The sequence below is a fragment of the Apodemus sylvaticus genome, chromosome 5 (assembly GCF_947179515.1).
Source record: "Apodemus sylvaticus chromosome 5, mApoSyl1.1, whole genome shotgun sequence".
Classification (NCBI taxonomy): domain Eukaryota; kingdom Metazoa; phylum Chordata; class Mammalia; order Rodentia; family Muridae; genus Apodemus; species Apodemus sylvaticus.
The window spans coordinates 12,074,188-12,093,088 of NC_067476.1; the positions used below are offsets into that span (position 1 = coordinate 12,074,188).

The following is an 18,901-nucleotide window of genomic DNA, read 5'->3' on the forward strand; positions in this document are numbered from 1 at the left end:
GGAAACTGAGCAGGAGGATCGAGGCACCATCCTTGACTACTGTGAAATCCTGCTTAAAAAGGAAGACAGATGTGCCCCGTCAAAGTGAAGAAAATGCAATCACCGAAAAAAAAGATTTTCTTCATCTTCAATGAGATGGACAGTTATCTAGGCAAACAAACAGTGAAAATCAAGAGGAGAAAGAAATTCAAGTATGTCAATAACTGTAAAAACTAAGGCCATCTGCTGTCAGGACACTGCCACAGAGGTGGCCTGGCTTTTCCAAGGAGGAGCCTAGTGTCACACACTGCAATGACACAGCCAGGTCAGTGTCATGTCAATGACACAGAAAGCAGGGCCACTTTCTTAGGGAAGAGCTCGTCGATCAGGGTGAGTGAGTCAATGTATTCATTACATGTTTGATTTCAGAAAAAGAGTCTATCTAAACAATATCCATTTACAAAATAAAAAAGTTAAAATAAAACAGGAAAAATGTTATTAACTACCATTTAGTAAAAATGTTATTAGTTTCAGATTAAAGGCAATTAAATGACAACCTTCTTAAAAAATTAACGCAAAAATATATTTCCTCAAAACCAAAAGCACTTTCCGTTCTGCTTAGTTGCTCTGATTCTCTGAGCTGTGGCTTCTGTTCCTCAGCAGCACATAGTTCCTGTCTGGCCTGCACCGTGCCCTTGGCATTCAAGAGTACAGCCATAGGAACACATTACATTTAGAAAAAAACAAATTTCCAAAAGGTTATGTAAAGAACATCTTTAAAAATAGTGTTTCATCTTTCCCCTCTTTCTTTGCCCATGCTGACCAACTCAAATCCAAGTTTCATATTTGTCGGTTCTGTTCCTGGGGGTAGGGAGGGGGAGTCCATCTTTGCTCCACATCTCTAAAGAGAAGGCAACAAAAACTAGAGGCAGGAGATTGAGAGGCAAGTTCAAGGTCAGCTTGAGCTACGTGGAGAGTTTGGAACCAGCCTGAGCTATTTAAAGAGACTTTAAAAAAAAAGTCCTGTGTATGGGTAAAACAGATGAAGATGCTATCTGCGTCTAAGTGTGCAGAGACAACTTAATAATGTAAAGCATGTAATGAGCCCAGAATAGTCCCTGGACATAGTAGGCATGCAACAAACACTGTACTACTACATTACATGTTATTGTGATAATGGTTAATATAAGATCTTCTGATTGCTACTAAAGCACTAATTATTGTATTGATGATGAAATCACCTTAATGCTCTATTCAAAATCTTGGGAAACCTGTTTAAATATTTGTAGATTTGGCAGAAAGAAATGGTGAGAGCACATTTTTAGGACCTTTACTGACTGCTACATTAACAAAGATAAACGCAGCCTGGTTCTTGCTCTAGAGGACCCCGATGCTACTGTGGATGTAAGAGGGACAAAGGCATATAAACAGATAAATCACAACCCAACCTGGTTAAATGCCACAACAACAGAAGCCAGCATAGGGTGTTGTCTAGAGGAGGTCAGAGGAAATGGAGACCAGCTTTGCCTGAGGGAGCTTTGGAAGGTTCCAGTGCTATAATGCAATTTATTCTGCAGCTCTAATGCAATTTATTCTGCAGCTCTAATACAATTTATTCTAGTACAGGACCTCTGAGAAATGATTTTCAATATATGCAGGCTTATAAAACTGTAAACAGTGGTCAAGAAAGCAGACTCCTTTGAAGTTTTATATGCAAATCACACACACCCTACACACATATCTTGCTTAGAAAGTATTTAGAAGGAATCAAAGTTTTAGTTTTGTATCAACATAAGGGTAGAGTCTGGAATGTGGGTCCGTCCTGGGGTCTATCTCCAGCAGTATCAATAAACATAAATGTAAAGGGGAGAACATCAGGAAGGTGGTCAGATGGAGCCATGCTGCAGCTGTGTGTGGTGCTGCAGCTGTGCATGGTGCTGTGCGGCTCATCTCCTATTCTGTTGCGTCTCATTTCCAGGCTGTGTGTGTGCTTTGCATGCAGGTAGGGGTAAAGGCCATGCTCTGGGGTGGAAAGGTTCCCTCTGGCTGTTGGTCCTGTTCCACTGGGACAAGAGGCACAGCAGCCGATGTGGGTAGCTTGGCAGGCAGGGAGCTCTACATCTTGGCGTTTCACTAAGGCACCCTTACATCTATGAAGAGACTGTAGGGAGACAAGAGACTTACTGGGAAGCTCACAGGCCAGCTAGCCTGGCGATCATAGTGCGGTTCCAAAGAAGCCAAGGAGACTGCCTCAACATGCCTGCTGTGTCCATATACACATACTTAAAAAGTTGGGGGTAATCTTTTCATTACAAGGGCCCTACTTACTAGCACCTCTATTTTTCTTCAAGAAAACAATGGGCAAGATGGGGTGGGGGGGTGGGGGCTCTTTTCTAACCACTCACAAAGAGACCTCTGAAGAGCAGGAAAGGGATTCTTAGAACTGAGGGGTCAAGAGCCTGAGAGAGACATTTGCCCAGAGGATGACGTTGGGAAGCTTCTCTGTGCAGACCTAGCTCTGCTACCACCAGGAGGACAGCAGGCAGGCCAGCGTGAGATCCAGCAGGCTGGGATGGAGGACACCCTGGCACCTCCTGTGTACTTGTAGAATTCAAACTGGCATCAGATATCGTGGTGTAAGGTGTGGAGGGAAGGTGTGAGCCCAAAGGTCTGACAGAAGTCACAGCTTTGTGGCCTTGTCAGCTCATCAATGGCACTTTGTCAGGCTCAACAGATCTTCAGTTAATAAGCCTAGGACCCACAGATTGTTTATTGCTTAGGGTACTTGCCCCTGAAGCCACAGTCACAGACTGCCTACTGTGTGATCACAAACTCTTTCAAGGGTCAATTGCCTGGAAACGCAGTTTGATCACCTAGTAAACACTGCAGCCTGCATGAGGGTCAGCTCCTGGAGCATATGCTGCTGGAAAATGCTCCAAAGAAGCAAACAAGGAGGCTGGACTAAGAAAAGGACCCCTGAGCTACCAGAGATGGTGACAAGGATGTACAGGTCAACAAGTTTGTCAGGGGACGAACTAAGGAACCATTCGGTCTCTCTGTAATATGGCTAATTAATGATCGGTGACTACTTACAAGCTGAAAAGAAAACAATATTTTCTATTGGCTTGAGATGTCTGGCATTTTCCTAAGCTTTTGTCGGGAGCTGAGCAAACACTACTTCCACACTCCTCTTCCAACCAAAGCCCCTGTTCTATGTGACTTCCAGAGCCACTGGATCAGACCAGCACAGGGGAGGCCCTGCCTGCCCTACCCCACTGCAGACCGCTACAAGACAGATACCAGCCAGATGCTGGAAGTTAGGAGGAGGCTTTGCGGAAGCTGCTCGTGCAGCTGCTTGGATCAGAGAAGCTCCAGTCCAAGAGGCCAGTGATGTCCGAGGGCTGGGTGGATGTTCTGGGAGACAGAGGACATGCTCTCCTTATGACAGCATGCTCTGCAGCACACAAAGCCCGTGCTCGTGGATAGGACAGGAGGCTCCCAGTAGCCTCAGATGGACGATGAAGGGCTTCCCTGGGGAACAGAAAAAACAGTTTTTGAAAAGCTAAACAGCAAATCTAGGAGTGACTGTGCTTGCCTGCATTTCTGGCCACATGTGGAGACGGGGATGGAGGAGCAGAAGTTTGAGGCCAGCTTGGGCAACACAGTGAGACCCTGTCTTAGAGAGTAAAAGAAGAGTGAAGCTGAGGTACACCTCAGTCAGCTGCCTGCCGAGCAGAGTGTGAAGAGGGAGAGCAGACCAGAAGCTGGGAGAGGGGAAAGCCATGCGAGCATGGGCTGGGCTGGGAAATGCCTGCGCTCTCTCTCTCTCTCTCTCTCTCTCTCTCTCTCTCTAATGCTGGGAGTGGAACTCAGCCTTGTAATTCCGCAGCAGGCACTTTACGAAGTTATTTCCCTGGCACCTTGACTCTTATTCTAAAGGTCACAGCCGACAAATGAAATTAGACATAAATAAGAAATAAGAGATCTAGAGAGGAGACAATGCTGCTGTTGGTGCAAGAGTGTCCATTATTCAAAAGATGATACTTGGCTTTAAGTAAAGAATAAAATACAAAAGCCTATTTTGTATGTTAATGTAATTGCTAGAGACACACCCTAAGTCTTCACAGCGACTACCTGCAGGCTACCATAGGATGTTCAAGATGTACTTCATCGTCCTCTCTGTCCTTTTCAGTTATTTCAAACTCTCCTATAGCCAGCAGGCACTCTTTTCCGAACCACAGGATATTAAAAATATATCCACTTTTTATGCCCAAATGCATGTATACAAAAGTAAGAAATACTATAAAATGTATCTGAAAGAAGCCTCCAGACACTAGATTTTTAGCAGAACTGATGCTCTAGCCACTATATGGGCATCTGGCAGTGAGTGCGGACCTTGCTATGGGTACAATAAAAAAGTGGTCCCCATGCTAGGCAAGTTAAAGAATATCTGCAAATTATTACAAGGCAAAATATGACTGGCATCTTGGAGAAATGCAAAGAGATACAAGGTTCCAGAGAGTGAAAGATGAGTGGTCCCTTAAGGCAGACAAGGAAGGAGGCATGAAAGAGCAGAGGCGCACGGAGAACATTCTGGAGGATGGGAGAGTGTGAGGAGACCTGAGAGGCTGTGACAGTCATAGGCAGAGGGCTGTTTGCTGGATTCTGGGCCCTTAAGGCTCAGTGATGGGTAAGAGCAGGTGGCAGAGCCCTGGAATGTGAGCTTGATTGCCCAGGGACATGATGTTGAGGACCTGAAGATGGTCCCTGTTTGGTCAAAAGCATCAGGATATTGCTAGAACTGTAGGTGAGGGCAAGTACTCTGTTACTCCGTACAGCAATAAGGACATCAAAGCCCCACACTTCCTGTTAATTCCAGCTGAGGGTGTAGTCAAACTAGATCTCATCTTATCCGGAACCTTTGAATGGAATCTTTTAAGTCGGGGAGCCAAAAAAAAATGTGAGGTCAAAGAAAGAGGAAATGAAACAGATGGCATCCAAAACGGAGTGGGAGAAGCATGCATCCCTGTCTGTTCTTATCCCTACCTCTGCTGGAGAACAGGCAAGACGAACGTAAGGGAATAAATGTCACATTGAAAACGGAATCTCCTAAAAATGCCAGTCTATTCTAGACACAGTGAGTTGAAGCACATTATTGTTAGGTATTATAAAAGTTAGGGAGTACTGGGACAAGGTAAGATCACAGTAATTTTTCTTTTATTAAAGATTTACTTTTTTATTTTATTTATGTGTATGTGTGTGTCTATGTATTAGTATGCAGGTGCTCCCAAAGGCCAGAAGAAGGTATCAGATCTGAAGTTCCAGGTGGCTGTAAGCTACCTAGCATCATTGCTGGAAACTTAACTTGACTCCTCTGGAAAAACAGCAAGCACTCTTAACCAGTAAACTATCTCAAGCTCCAAGATCATGGGATTTTTAAAACCAATACAATCCACTGCAGAAAAAGTATGTGTCTGGGGTAGTGGGCAACCTGTCATTTACTATGTATGTGACCTTGGACAAATTAGCTAGTATTTCAGAATCACAGTAATCTCTTCTGCAGGATGGGGAGATCACCTCTGCAGCTATGGGTCCTGTGACATTTCAATTAGTTTGCATATACAAAGCACCCAAAAGACCAATGGCATTGGCTATGTACACTGATGTGAATTGCAAAAAGGCCTTTGGTGCTCTTGTTAGGCCCAGTTTGGGTGGGGACAAGAAAGGCCACATCAAAAGAAGCAAGGAGGGGAGTCACCACCTCCTAGAGCGAATTGGGGTGTGGCTCAGAGAATGGCTGAAATGTATTCCTTGACTGAAACGCTTGAGTCTACGGAGCCAGCTCAGTTCGAGCTGTCTGAGAGACTGACACAGTGGTAACAGCAACTGAGCAGCTAAAAGGTGCAGGCCAAGAAACAACGATCCCCACAGTACCTGCTTTTATTAAGAGGGTAAAGTAATTCATTATAAACTATTATTCCATCTAACAGTAACTGGGGTGTGAAACTGTGGGCCTTTTCTGGTCCGACAGTCACAGTAGGAGACACTGGATTTGTTGTTGTTGTTGTGATTTTTGCTGCTAAATTTACTTAGTAGGTAAAAGGGGCATGGAGGTCTCTAACAAGGAGGCAGCGAAGCTCCTGGAGCTGTGGAATGGGTATGTGTGCCCTGTGAAGGCGACACTGTGCCCTGAGTCAGGGGAAAGCTGAAAGAAGAGGGTCTTGGCTTAAAGGCACCAAGTCCCAAGATGCCTGCCAGAGGCCAGTTAATACACTAAATAGACGAGTGCACTTCTGAGAGCCCACTGCTCTGATTTCAGAGTCTGTGTGAAGACATATTTTGTCAGCCATTTTTAGCAGCACCATATGAAGTAAGAAAGCAGTTGCCATTCTCATGTCCACGGCACGTTGTCACTCATGTCCATGGCACATTGTCACTCATGTCCATGGCACACTGTCACTCATGTCCACGGCACGTTGTCACTCATGTCCATGGCACCCTGTCAAGGTCTAAGGATTTGACAGCAGACCCACATAAACTTGGAAGTGAATGTGGGGCTTTTCTGAAACTATCAGAACTGAAAACACTTTCTTCTCATCAGAGCAGTGTGCAAGGCAATCACCTATTTCTGCCAAGTCAAAGATCTGGTTTTAGGGGCTGCAGAGACAGCTCAGGGACTAAGAGCACTTTGTGCACTTTCAGAGGACCTGGGCTTGATTCTCTGTACCCACAGCGGGCAGCTTACAACCTATTAGGGCACTGGGCACCCTCTCTGGCTTTTGGAGGCTACTACATGCATATAGTAGAGACAAGTAGGCACACACACACACATGTATGTACGTAAAAATTATTTTTAAAAATTTGCTTATGGTTACAACTGATGATCCTCACTGCTAAACCCTGGCCACAGATCTGCAAGTGGACACAGGCTTGCAGTGGACACATGAAGGACAGAACATACCAGGCATAGGATGGAGCAGCCAGAGGGTACAGTCAAACAGGCCCCAGGGAAGACTGTTCAGAGACACATGAGAACTTTGCCATGATCCAAGTGGAAAGCTGTTCTATTCCACTTCTGATACTGAAGAATTAACTAACTAAGCAAAGTGTTTGCAGTCTCTACCTCTGGTTATGAAATATAAACTTTGACTCATAGATCACGATTTGAACATGTCTCTTAAGGTACAGCAGGGCCCCATAGCCTACCACTGGAAAGGCCACAAAGCCAAAGAACACCCCACAAGCTAAACGAGCCAGAGACAGGGCTGCACCAAGGCAGCCTGGGAAGCAGATAACGACGCAGAGGCTCAGAGATGAGAGCACGGCCTGAGGAGGGAACCAGAACACACAGGAGAGATCTGTGGCCTGGGGAAGAACGCGAGTGATACTTAGCCCACAGAAGTCAGGGAGCAGGGGAGTGGGGATCATACAGCCTGCATCTGCTGGCCTAGGGGTGACAATCTCAAGGCTGACATCATCTGGCATGCTTACATGGTGCATGTGCAGCTACTGGTATAGTCTTGTGCCCCAGCCATTCATGTCACTCACCAGGCCTTGGTGCTCAAGATGGTGGTATGCTAAATCTCATGTTTTGTTGGTCCTGAAAAAAATGAGTCATAGAATTGTACTGTAGAGAAAAGTAGGGTGGTTGCTGGGACAGCAAGAGTCAAAGCCATTTTACACACCAGACAGGTGTCAGTGGGAGACAGAAGGACTACGTTGCTCAGGGCTAGATAAAGAAAATGAAGTGTTGTTTACATCTCACCTCATGTTTTAAAGGGGGTTAGAGGCAACTTAAGGAAATACATCTTACTCAAAGGATAAAATTAGACACACGTACAAGAGGGTAAGATTAGCATGTGTGCTATAGGAGACAAGCCACAAAAGACAGCTCCGAGCTTCCTCGAAGCCACTGTAAAGGGATATGGACCACATACACGCAGTGCCCGAAGAGGCCAGAAGAGGGTATCAGAGCCTTGAGAACTGAAATAACAATTGTTGCCCTCAGAATGCGAGCCTAAGACACAGACCTGGGTTTAAATGTTACTTCTGCCATGTGTTAGCTGTGGGGCCTCAGACAATTAGTGCATGGGACCCATTCAGGACTCACACACGTTTTCTGGGCAACCATAGGACGAGGCACAGGCAAGCCAAGCAACACCTACCTCATCTGGTTGTCTGGCACCCTCCATTATGCAACTGCATCTCTAATATTCACCATAGCACATGGTAAGCATCTTATAAATGTTAGAACTGATAACAGCAAAGTCAAGTCACAGCCATAGCAGAAGACATCTGAAGGCCCCTCCAGTGCTACTCTCAAAATTGAGATCCCTCAAGGAGCTGACCTGCTGCATAAGACTCAGACACAAGCCAGATACTTTGGAAAACATCTGCCCAGACGGGGATTTTAGTTGTAGAATGTTTAATTCTTGATATTCTGAATGGAAATATGCTGTTACTTTCTCTAATCTCTCAATTTAGTCATGCTACGTGGAATATGATTTTCTTCATAAAATTCCCACAGTTTCCCCATAAACAAAAGGTATCATCAGCTCCAAACAGAGAACGAAATTGCTCTGTTAGGCATGCTGGACCAGCAGCTAAGTTACTCATTAGCAAAGGATCCTCTCTGTAGAATGATCCCTTAGCTGTAGTTTATATTTGTGCCTGAGCAAAAATACGAATGGCTCCTCACCAAAATTTGAGGGTAGGCTGTGTGATAGCTTGGCCAGAAAAGTGCTTGCTAAGCAAGCATGGGGATCTGAGTTTGCTCCACAGAAGCCATGTTCAAAAAAGCTAGGCACCCAACTAGATGTTTTATGTCACCAAGTAAAATCTCCAGTGCTGACAATGGGTTATATCTTGATGAGTCAAAGGGGTCCCGCAGACACCCCAAACATCATAGGCTAGGGTATTGGTTTTTCTCTCTTCTACCTCGTGGTAAAGTCCTAGTTGAGTGGTAAAGTTCTATTGCTGACAACCTTACCTAGCTGTGTCTTTGAATATGGAGAAACTGAGCTGGTGCCCAGCTAGAGGCTGCAGCCCTCTGACAGCATTCATGGGACTGGAAGGTACTTTACACACTCCTGGAGGGAGGGGAAGGTAATCATTAGTGTCATGCAGCTGGGATCCCTCTGACCCAGGAGAACAAGCAGTTACAGGACATGCCAGTGTAATAGTGGGATATAGTATGGGCCTCACCAGCCACTGTGTGTTCAATGAACAGTGTGTGTTCAATGTTAGGTGTAAAGCCCACTTCATGAGATGCAACCCATACCTGACATTGCCAAAGTAGTCGAGAACTGACAAGCCAAGACTGGATAGGTCATGGGCCTAGGGAAAACCTACTACTGTTACTGTGTTAGAGGATCATCGATAAAATGAGAGATCTACAACTGCACAATGTGCAGAGGGGGAGGGGCTTCTCAGCCTCAAATGGATGCCTATCAAACCTCTCTCCTTAAGTATCAGAAATATATATGGAAAATGATGGAAGATTGTTAAGAGTCAGAGGTAATGGATGACTCCAAGGAACCAGTGTCTTCCAGACACAACAGGGTTAGGTGAAACACACCTGACCTCACAGAGACTGTGGGTGCATGCATAAGACCTGTACAGATTCAAACCAGACAAAAGCCCAGCACTGAGAAAGGGACACAAAATCCCACCCTTCATCAAGAAGCTATTTGCAACTGATACCTCCTGGGAAGGGAAAATTAGTTCTCTCCAAAGGAGTGTCATTGGGTATATCAACCATACTCTAGGGGAAGTCCCATGCCCAAGAGTAGTTGGTCTACACAAGATAAATTCCCGTGTGTGTGTGTGTGTGTGTGTGTGTGTGTGTGTGTGCACACATGTATGCATGTGCACACGTGAACTTTCTGTTTTGTTTTGGTATAGTTTGTGTTATTGAGGGTTTTACTTTAATTTTCACTTATTTTTGCTTTCTGACAGAAAGAGAAAGAAAGAACATGATGTTGGTAGGCAGGGAAGTGAGGAGATTCTTGGAGGAATTGGGGCACGGGAAATATGCTCACAATATGTTTTCTGAAAATTTTATAACAACAGTAATAAGCACAGTGTCGTGCGCTTGTGTTCCATTACCACTTTTGAAGAGACATGGGTGGGAGGAATACTGGGGCTTACTAGCCTACTTGTTGAGTTCTAGGACAAGTGAGAATCCCTGTCTTCAGAAGCAAGGTGTACGGAACCTGAGGAATGTCACTTGATGTTGACCTTTGACCTACACACACACACACACACACAAATTGAACAACAAGAAAACTCTGAAGATCTTCCAATATGAAACTCTACAAATCCAGAACAGGTTCATTGCCAACTATTCCAACAACACACCTGCCAGACATCTTTGAGGCCACTCTGCTTTCCCACACCTTTGGAGGCAAGCATCTCTCTGCTTCTTTCCTGCACAGCAGAGCCACATGCGTACAGAGTGTGAGCTCACTTGATAAGACATGATGCCAAAAGGAATGGACAATATTCAGATTTATGCTAATCTGAAATCACTTGCAGATGGTGACTTCCGGCAGCATCAGGAGGCAGGGGTGCATGACAGTCTGCAGCTGGACTACACCAGGCAGAGGTCTATACTGTGCTCACACCATTTATCTCTTCTACCACATCAGTTTCCTGTCTATCCCGTCAAAGGCTAAGAACAGATCAATAAAAGCTACAAACAATCTTTGGCCGCCCTGACAGATTTCGCTGGACAGTGATGAGAGATGGCTGATGCGGTACTGGCTGTGCCTAGCGTGGACTGTTGCCAGGAGCGACTGGATCTGCAATCCATCAGGAAGAAAAATGGCATCTGTTGAGGCAGGACGGACAGCAAGCTAACGAGTCTAACTGTGTTGGCGGTGGTCAAGGGGGCTGGGTTTCTCTTCTGTCTTTCATGAGTTAGACTGCTCTCCAGTTTCTCTCAAGCTAGAACACTCATTCTTCAACCGGTATTAGAGACTAGGGCTGTTGCTGTGCTTAGTACAGGGTTCTATGAGCAAACAAAAAGCTAGGATGCCTAGCTCGGAGAGGCTTACCGACCTGCATGCTTACTTACCAGACCAATGAAAGTGCCAGGGCTAGGAGCCCACTAGCATGGCAAGAAAGGTTCATGATGTGCTTTTAAACAATCCACTACACTAGACAATGTTATGGGTCCATTGTGTGTGTGTGTGTGTGTGTGCAACCTGTGTGTGCATGTGTGGAGGCCAGAGGTGGGCACTGGTACTCCTCACCAGCTGACTTTCTGAGATGGGGGTCTCACTGCATGTGGATCATTGATTGGCTAGACTGGCTGGCTAGAGAGCCCTCAGGTCCCAGCTGGAGCTATTTCCCAGGGCAAAGACTAACAGTGTGTGCCACACCTGCTGTGAGGTGTGAAGAATTTGAACTCCGATCCTTACCTGCAAGCGCTCTCCCAGCTCCCTCTGCAGCCCACTACCACCCCTGTGTAAGCTGGCCTCCTGAGCCTGCCTGCCCTCTCCACAAACTGTTGAGAGAGTGGTTCTAGAGGCTTGTTTGTATCACATGACCCCAGTACCCTCATACATACACAGTCTAAGAGGAATGAATCTATAATTTTCTATTTGAAATTTGAAACCCAAATTCAAGAAATGAAGAAACTACAGTGGGAACTAAGAGTTGGAACCTATGTGATCCAAGGACATTGGGAAACTAACACCAAATTAAATAATAAAACAATTATAAAAAATTAGTATATAGCAGTCTAGTGTTAGGCTCTAGGGATACAATAGAAAGAAGACAGACATAGATCCTCCCTCACTTGCAATGGATATGAGAGTAGTGGGTAAGTCAACTGCTGCCCAGTTGAGGGACAGTGGGGGTTGGTGTGGATTGGGAGGGGTGAGCTTAGGAAGATGGCATTAAGCTTAGGCCATGAGGAGCACTAGAGAAAACCTTGCAGAAAGCAAGCTCAGAGGCTTTGGAGCATGGAAAAACCGAGGTTGTTCTAGAGACCAGTGAGGTCAGACGTCAAAGCATGGTGAATAAGAGGCAGGAGACTAGAAAGAGCACGGTGGAGTAAGGGTCACAAGAGTCAGAGGATGAGAAGGGACAACAGTCCAAAATGACCCACAAGGGGAATCAAGAAGGAAAGGATTGTGTATTCACAACATTTTAGACTATCACTTTGCCTGAAGACAGGCTTATAGACCAATGACGTAGAAGAGAAAGCCCCCACATTAACTCACATACATGGCTAACCGATGCTTCTGAAGGGTGCTCTGACCTATCAAGGGAGGAAAGGGTGGTCTTTATCAAGTGGGGCTGGAAAAGCCCAGTATGATGTGTAAAGAGATAAAAAAGCTCTCCACTCACACGTATATAGAAGCTAACGCAAATGAATCAAGGGTATGTGTAACCATAAAACTCTTAAGAGCATGGGGACCGGAGGCAACATGCAACACAGGCAGCTGATTTAGAGAGAGGAGTGGGACAGAAAAGGAGAAGAGACGATGAGGCATCATGTGGCCTGAGGGGAAACAGCGCTCCTGTCCCTGGAGGCCCAGCTGTGTATTCCATGCTTTTTTTCCAGTGAGACTTGCCCAGACACATCCAGCAAGTTACTCCATAGTGGAGCCAGACTGAATGCCTATAGCTCAATCCACAAGGGGCACCGCTGAGATCTAGGTGGTTTGCAGCCTGGGGACAGGACACAGAGAGGCAGCTGCTTTGTGAAGCTGGACCACTGACAACTGATAGACTGACTTCTCTCTCCACTCCCCTGAGAACCCAGCATGGTGCCTGCCACATGATAGGTCTTCAAAAAGCAGAGAGAAGGCTAAAGAACCCTGTCCCAAGCCTGCAGAGATCTGGGCTTCTTAGGCCAGCCTGTGGAATGACGTTCTAAGTCTACTCCCATTACTGAGGTGAACGGCCATGCTTAGCTCTGCCCAAGGATGTCTATTGCTATGTTTGTTAAAGGCAACATTTATGCTAAGTGTTTCCCGGCAGCCTTCTCTGAAGTCTGAGTTCTGTGGTTCCCAACAGTCTTCCTCACACCAGGTTAAGAAAAACTAGACTAATTTCCTGATGAACATAGAACATACATATCAGTTGTTATTTTAACCACATAGTAGGGCATCACACATGGATATTTCACATCAGGAGATCTAGCCAACTGCATGGAAAATATTAGGGGAAAACTGTCTTTTATGAACACATATGAACTGTTTTCTTATTTTCCTCTAGTATACAATAACCGCTGGTTCTATGGCATTTACATTGTATTAGACATGAGTGCCCAGGGGCGACTTAGGATATGGGGGAATATATGTCAGATATATGCGAAGGTGCTACTTTATATAAGGGGCTCTAACAGTCTTGGATTTTAGTATCCAAGGGAGACCTGGGGCCAATCAATCCATAGATACCAACTGTACTGTATTTACTCTGGGGCACACTTCTTAGGTCCTGAAGCTGGATTTCTGTTCTTTCTACCTTTCTCAGTCATTCCAACCATCAGTGGAGATGCCCTTTCTGATATGGAAAAACTAGGCACAGTGTAATTTTACAAATGGAAGGAAACTTTTACACAGAGAATGGTTCATCATTAAGTTGAACTGCCACATCCAAATCAAAATGGTGACTCTGAAGATGACATGCAAAGAAGATACTTACAAAACAGTTAAATGGGAAAAAAAGGCAAATGCAAAATTCATGAAAGTAAAATGTATAGCTTTAAAGAGCAGAGGTGCCGAAGAGAAATGAAAACACTTGCTGCAAGATAATGCGACTGTCCACTGAATTTTAAAATATATTTAAATGTTAATTAAAATATTTATTTATTTTTATGTGTGTGACTGTTTTGCCTGTATGTATGGCTGTGTCTGTGGAGGTCAGCAGAGGGAGTCAGATCTCCTGAAGCAAGAGTTATAGTCAACTGTGAGCCACCATATGGGTACTGGAACTTAAAACTGGATCTTAATAATAGCAAATTCTCTTAATTGCTGAGCCATCTCTCAGCCCTATTTAAATGTTAGTTTACAATATTTGTAGAGGACACATACATACACACACATCTCCAGAGGAAAACCATGAACAAATAGATGAGGAGTTTTCTGTCCATCAGCGTCACGATCCAGTCAGGGCTAACTGGTGACTCCTGAGCTGTGAATGTTGGCTCTCCAGGTGTGGTCCTGGGGCCGACAACATCAAAGGCAGTCTGGGAACTTATCAGAAACTCAGACTGTGGGTTAACACTAGACCTGCTGTGTTTGAAACTCGGTTTTCCCGCTGACCCTGATGTCTGCTCAGCTCGTCTGCGGCTCTCAAGGACCACTCTGGTATTCTGTGCTTTGCACGTGTCTGCAGAGTTCACCCGTCACACCCATGGTATTTCCCTAAGTACCACCCTCACTGTATACGAGGGCTCCAGACTGCTTCTTGGACTCAGTCTAGTCTTCATCTGACTATGGAAGTTCTATCTCTGCTACTGAATTTCAACTTCGCTACTGTCAGGTTAACATGGAATGTGCTAAAGGATGGGTGTCATTGTCTTATCTCATCTTCATGGCAAAGCTATAGAAGAAAATGTTAATATCCCTATTCAGTGGATGGGAAAACTGAGGACAAGATGCTCAACATCATGCCAGTGGCAAATGATGAAACAAGAAAGATGTCAGAGCACACACCGAGAAGTCACACTACTTTACTGATGCCTGGTGACAGAGGCCTGTGAAGCAGTGGACACATAAGCCAACGCCTGCTTGCTGTGTCACCATTACCGCCTGCAGCCTCACCTCTTCCAGGCAGGGCCGGCTGTTCACTGCTCCCATGGAGCATCCTGTCTGCTGTCTATTCTTTGCCACCTCCCATATCCTTCTGTCCTTTATGAGGCCTTCCAATGACCTCCCTGAAGTTCCCTCCTAGGGTGGGCGGCTCCCTCCCTTCCTTTAGCTCCATGTCACCTCTGTATCTCTATCTTTCTTCCTACTCTGAATTATACTCTTGCCTGGGCTCCTTGAAGAGAGGCAGTGGTCTGAGTCAGTGTGTAAGGGGTTAACAATGACTTACAGAAGAACAGGCACTGAATCAACTGATGTATCTTTGAAGTTGCTATACTCATTCTTTAGATGATGCATTGTATCTGTTCACCTGAAGGACAGGAAGCCCCTAAGAACAGGGACTAAACCTTTCACTTAATTTATACTTGCAGGAGGCTCAGCCCTGGGCCAGGCACACAGTCCAGTCTGTTATACACATCTAGAATCAAACAGAGGCCACTAGTACTCGACTTGGGTGTAAGCTGCTCTCCTGTCAAAGCCTGTAAAGGTGCAGCTTGTATCAACAGTGGGAACCTGGCTACTAAGCTAGTGGACAGATACAACTCATTTTAAATCAACAGAATCGTAGAGTTAACGACCAATAATAACTAGTACATCTTATAAGCACATTTTCTGAAATTGGTTCAGATCCCATGCAACTGGAAAACTAAATCATAGGCCTATCTTAAAACCTGAGTCTATCAATGCTTTCATTTTATTTCCCCTCTTTCATAAGGAATATATACTCTAAAAATCATATCATAAACTCTAATGTCTCTTGTTATAAAAAATTAGATACTTCCTTTTTAGACATTTATTATCTGTCACAGTTACTGATCTGGTCCAACTAATAGGCTTATAACAGGAAAATACCTCATGTTCTAGCTCCTGTCCCACACCCAGAAAGCAAAGATAGAATCAGAATGTCAATGGTCATTACAATTTTAAAACTAGATCTGTAAACTTTCAGGAACAAGATAATATAAAAATGAAATACTACCTTTCATTTACAAATTATTTAATTCTATGCACTGCTTAATAGAGAAAAATACCAAGCCACAACATATTTTTTTAACAAACTGGAAGACACGAGATTAAAAGCAATAGCAATGTAAAGGAACAAAGACGACCAAATGACCATAACCTTTCAGCATTCCTGATCCAGATTAAATCTCGACACAGCACAGGCTAACAGGAAATGTACAGCAAGGGGTTGCTAAGTAAGCTTGGCCATCGCCTCTGAGTCTGACTCCGAGTCTGACTCGGCGTACCAGTACCGAGCAGACAGCACGGACTTACCAGCTCCACAGATCCATAATGCTTCCTACTGAAGTCCCCACGTCTCCAGCCCAGGTCTTCTGAGACAGAGCTGGAACAAAAATGCTGCATCAGTATTATACATAGCGATCTGGCTGCACACCTTCTGAGAAAGAAACAAAGAAAAAGAAGAAAGAGAAAGGAAAAGAAAAGGCCGCCTCAGAACAGGTTTGCAGTGCCCCGGTGCCTCACTGCAGGGGAGCATCCTTGCAACAGACACAGTCCCCAGCAGCCATTGCAGAATCAGGCTTTCATGAAGCCCTCAGTCAAAAGAAAAATGTCCAAGTCATCCCTAGAAGTATAGGTAATGACTGAATTAAATATTTAGTTCATTTGGAATCAATTGAAATTCCCAACGCTATTGGCGGCTTATGATTTCACTCGGTATTACCAAAGGGGATGGCAGCCCTGCAGGAACTTGAGGCAAGGGGCAAAGCTGCTGAACCAGATCTTGCAATTATCTTTTGCTTAAAACAGTAGAGTCTCTTTGTCCCAACCATGCAACATAAAAATAACCAGCATCATGTAAAGCTGTATTTTAAGGAGGAGACAAAAATTCCCAAATCCTCATAGGCTCCCCTCCCTTCCCCCAGCTTTTAATTTAAGATTTTTACATGTTAGGAGAGAGAGAGAGAGAGAGAGAGAGAGAGAGAGAGAGAGAGAGAGAGAGAGAGAGAGAGAGAGAGAGAGAGAGAAAAACAGAAAATATAAAATCTAACATCTGAATATATTTATTTTTGACATGGCAGCAACTAATACTTCCCACCTCCCCTCCTCCCCGCCCAAACAGGCTTAAATCAGATAAGCAAACTCACATGCCATGGTCCAAGAGCAATTAAAACAAGGCTACAAATTGCTGCTGCGTTTGCATTGCATGCATAGTTCTCCTCTCCAAAGGCACATATCTAATTGGCTACTAAGTCTACCTAGGACTCCACACAGTAGCCATGAAGCCCACAGACAGCCCCCTAATACCAACAATTTTTATAAGTTTGGCTTGATCATGCCGTGCAAACAGCTCTAATACAACAGAAAATAAGATTCTGCAAGAATCGCGGTTCACCAATTCCAACTGGTCGGACTGTCGCATGCAGAGACAGGTGCACTCGGTACCTTTTCATCCTTCCTTACAAGGTAGCTACATTTTCTAAATTACAGCCCTCCTGGCACATTCAGCAAGAGACTGAGTCTGATGTTCAGCATCCACAGAGCTGACTCTCTGCCAGGACACTGTTTGATAGGCTCCAAGAAAGACAGCATGAGAGAAATGAGATTAGAGTCTAATGGTATTCTGCCTCCACCATTTCACAGAGATGGCTGAATTAATCTTATATGAGAAATTTAACCTTTTCTTGCCCTCACTCCTTTAGCTTAAAATGTGTGGCATAGCAATGAAAACAGTCTGGAGCCAGGTGCCTAGGCCACCTTCCTGCTTAGATGGACATGCTTTATGCCCCTACACGCGCGCGCGCGTGCGCGCGCGCGCACACACACACACACACACACACACATCTTTGAGACTAACAACTTTTCTCTGGGGTCTATTCCAGTCTGGCCTCTCTAGTTAGAAAAGAGTCTTGGAGGCACCATCATTATCCTGCATTTGGTTCCAAGGTCCTTTCCTGTAGGGCTGGGCCACCACGGGACAGCAGATGTTCTTGAGAGGTGGGTCTCTGCACAGCAAAGACCAGGCAGAATGGATGCTCTGCTCAGACTGCAGCCCCAGCTGTGGTTTCAATCAGGACCATGATGAAATCAACCTCAGCAGCAGGTCAGACTCAACAACCCCTAACATGAAGAAAGCAAAGATAGGGGTTCTGAGCCCCTCCCTGGGCCATCTGAAGAAGTACCACTGAAGAGGTTCTAGACATGGTGCCAGCTCCTTATCTTTGTAAACAACCAGAAGCAAACATAGCAAAGATGGCCGCTCTCAGTGCCATGTCTCTGTCTCTTAAGAGTATCCACCTTCCCTAGATGTCTCTTAGAGGGACAGTGGTATCCCACGAAAACAACCAAGGAAGCCACAGCTGTAGAACGCCGGCTCTCTGCTGCCCTTCATGTTCCACATGGCATGAGCTTGCTCATGCTAAGAACCAGGCCTAGGGCGCGGATCATGGGCTGTAAGAGGCATTCAAAGTAGCTATGTCAGAAGTCTCTCCCTCCCCAGATGTCCATACACGGTTCCTAGTAGCAGGGGTCATCCAAAGCTCTACAAAGAACTAGGGTTGTTCCACCTACTGCCTGGCACAGGGTGGATATACAATAAGCATGCATTCATGATGGGTGTATACTTCAGACAGATCTTTCTAGCTAGTGCCTGACAGTACTCGCTGTATGTACTAAGACAGGTTGCCTGATGCCTTTCTCCATGATGGGCCTTTTCAGTCTCTCCATTTAGGAAGGCCTGGCCTACAAGGTAGACATTGCTGTGTGTACTAGATTCATAAACCTACTTCCTTTTCTGGACTCACTGTTGGATAACATTTGCTTTTTCTTGTGGTGAGAACATGTGATGTAGCTCTGGTCAAGACAGGAAAGGACAAAAGTGGCATATACTGCTGGAAGGCCCAGGCCCTGGAAGGCACAGTGTGCAATAACCTCCCTGGGATAGTGGGACAGGAGACTCTTAAGGCCTGCAGCAGGGCAGACCTTTATGATGAGGTATCTAGGACTCTGTGTGCCTGTGTGGATGGCATTAGAGGTAGAATGAAAGGGACATTTGCCAAAGTGTCTTACACTGGGTGCTATGGCCACAATCATGCAATATGTGACCCAGATTTAATGGACAGACAGAAATAAAG

General features: G+C 45.1%; 1 protein-coding gene across 3 annotated transcripts in view; it reads right to left on the bottom strand.

Annotated features, from left to right (window-relative positions):
* Garnl3 (GTPase activating Rap/RanGAP domain like 3) overlaps positions 1 to 18,901 on the bottom strand; it is a 149,238-nt gene that overhangs the window by 83,094 nt on the left and 47,243 nt on the right. For all 3 annotated transcript variants that reach the window (XM_052182226.1, XM_052182228.1, XM_052182225.1), the window contains exon 3: positions 16,083 to 16,152. In XM_052182226.1, the coding sequence (XP_052038186.1) occupies positions 16,083 to 16,152 (70 nt within the window). The remainder of the gene's footprint in view (positions 1 to 16,082; positions 16,153 to 18,901) is intronic.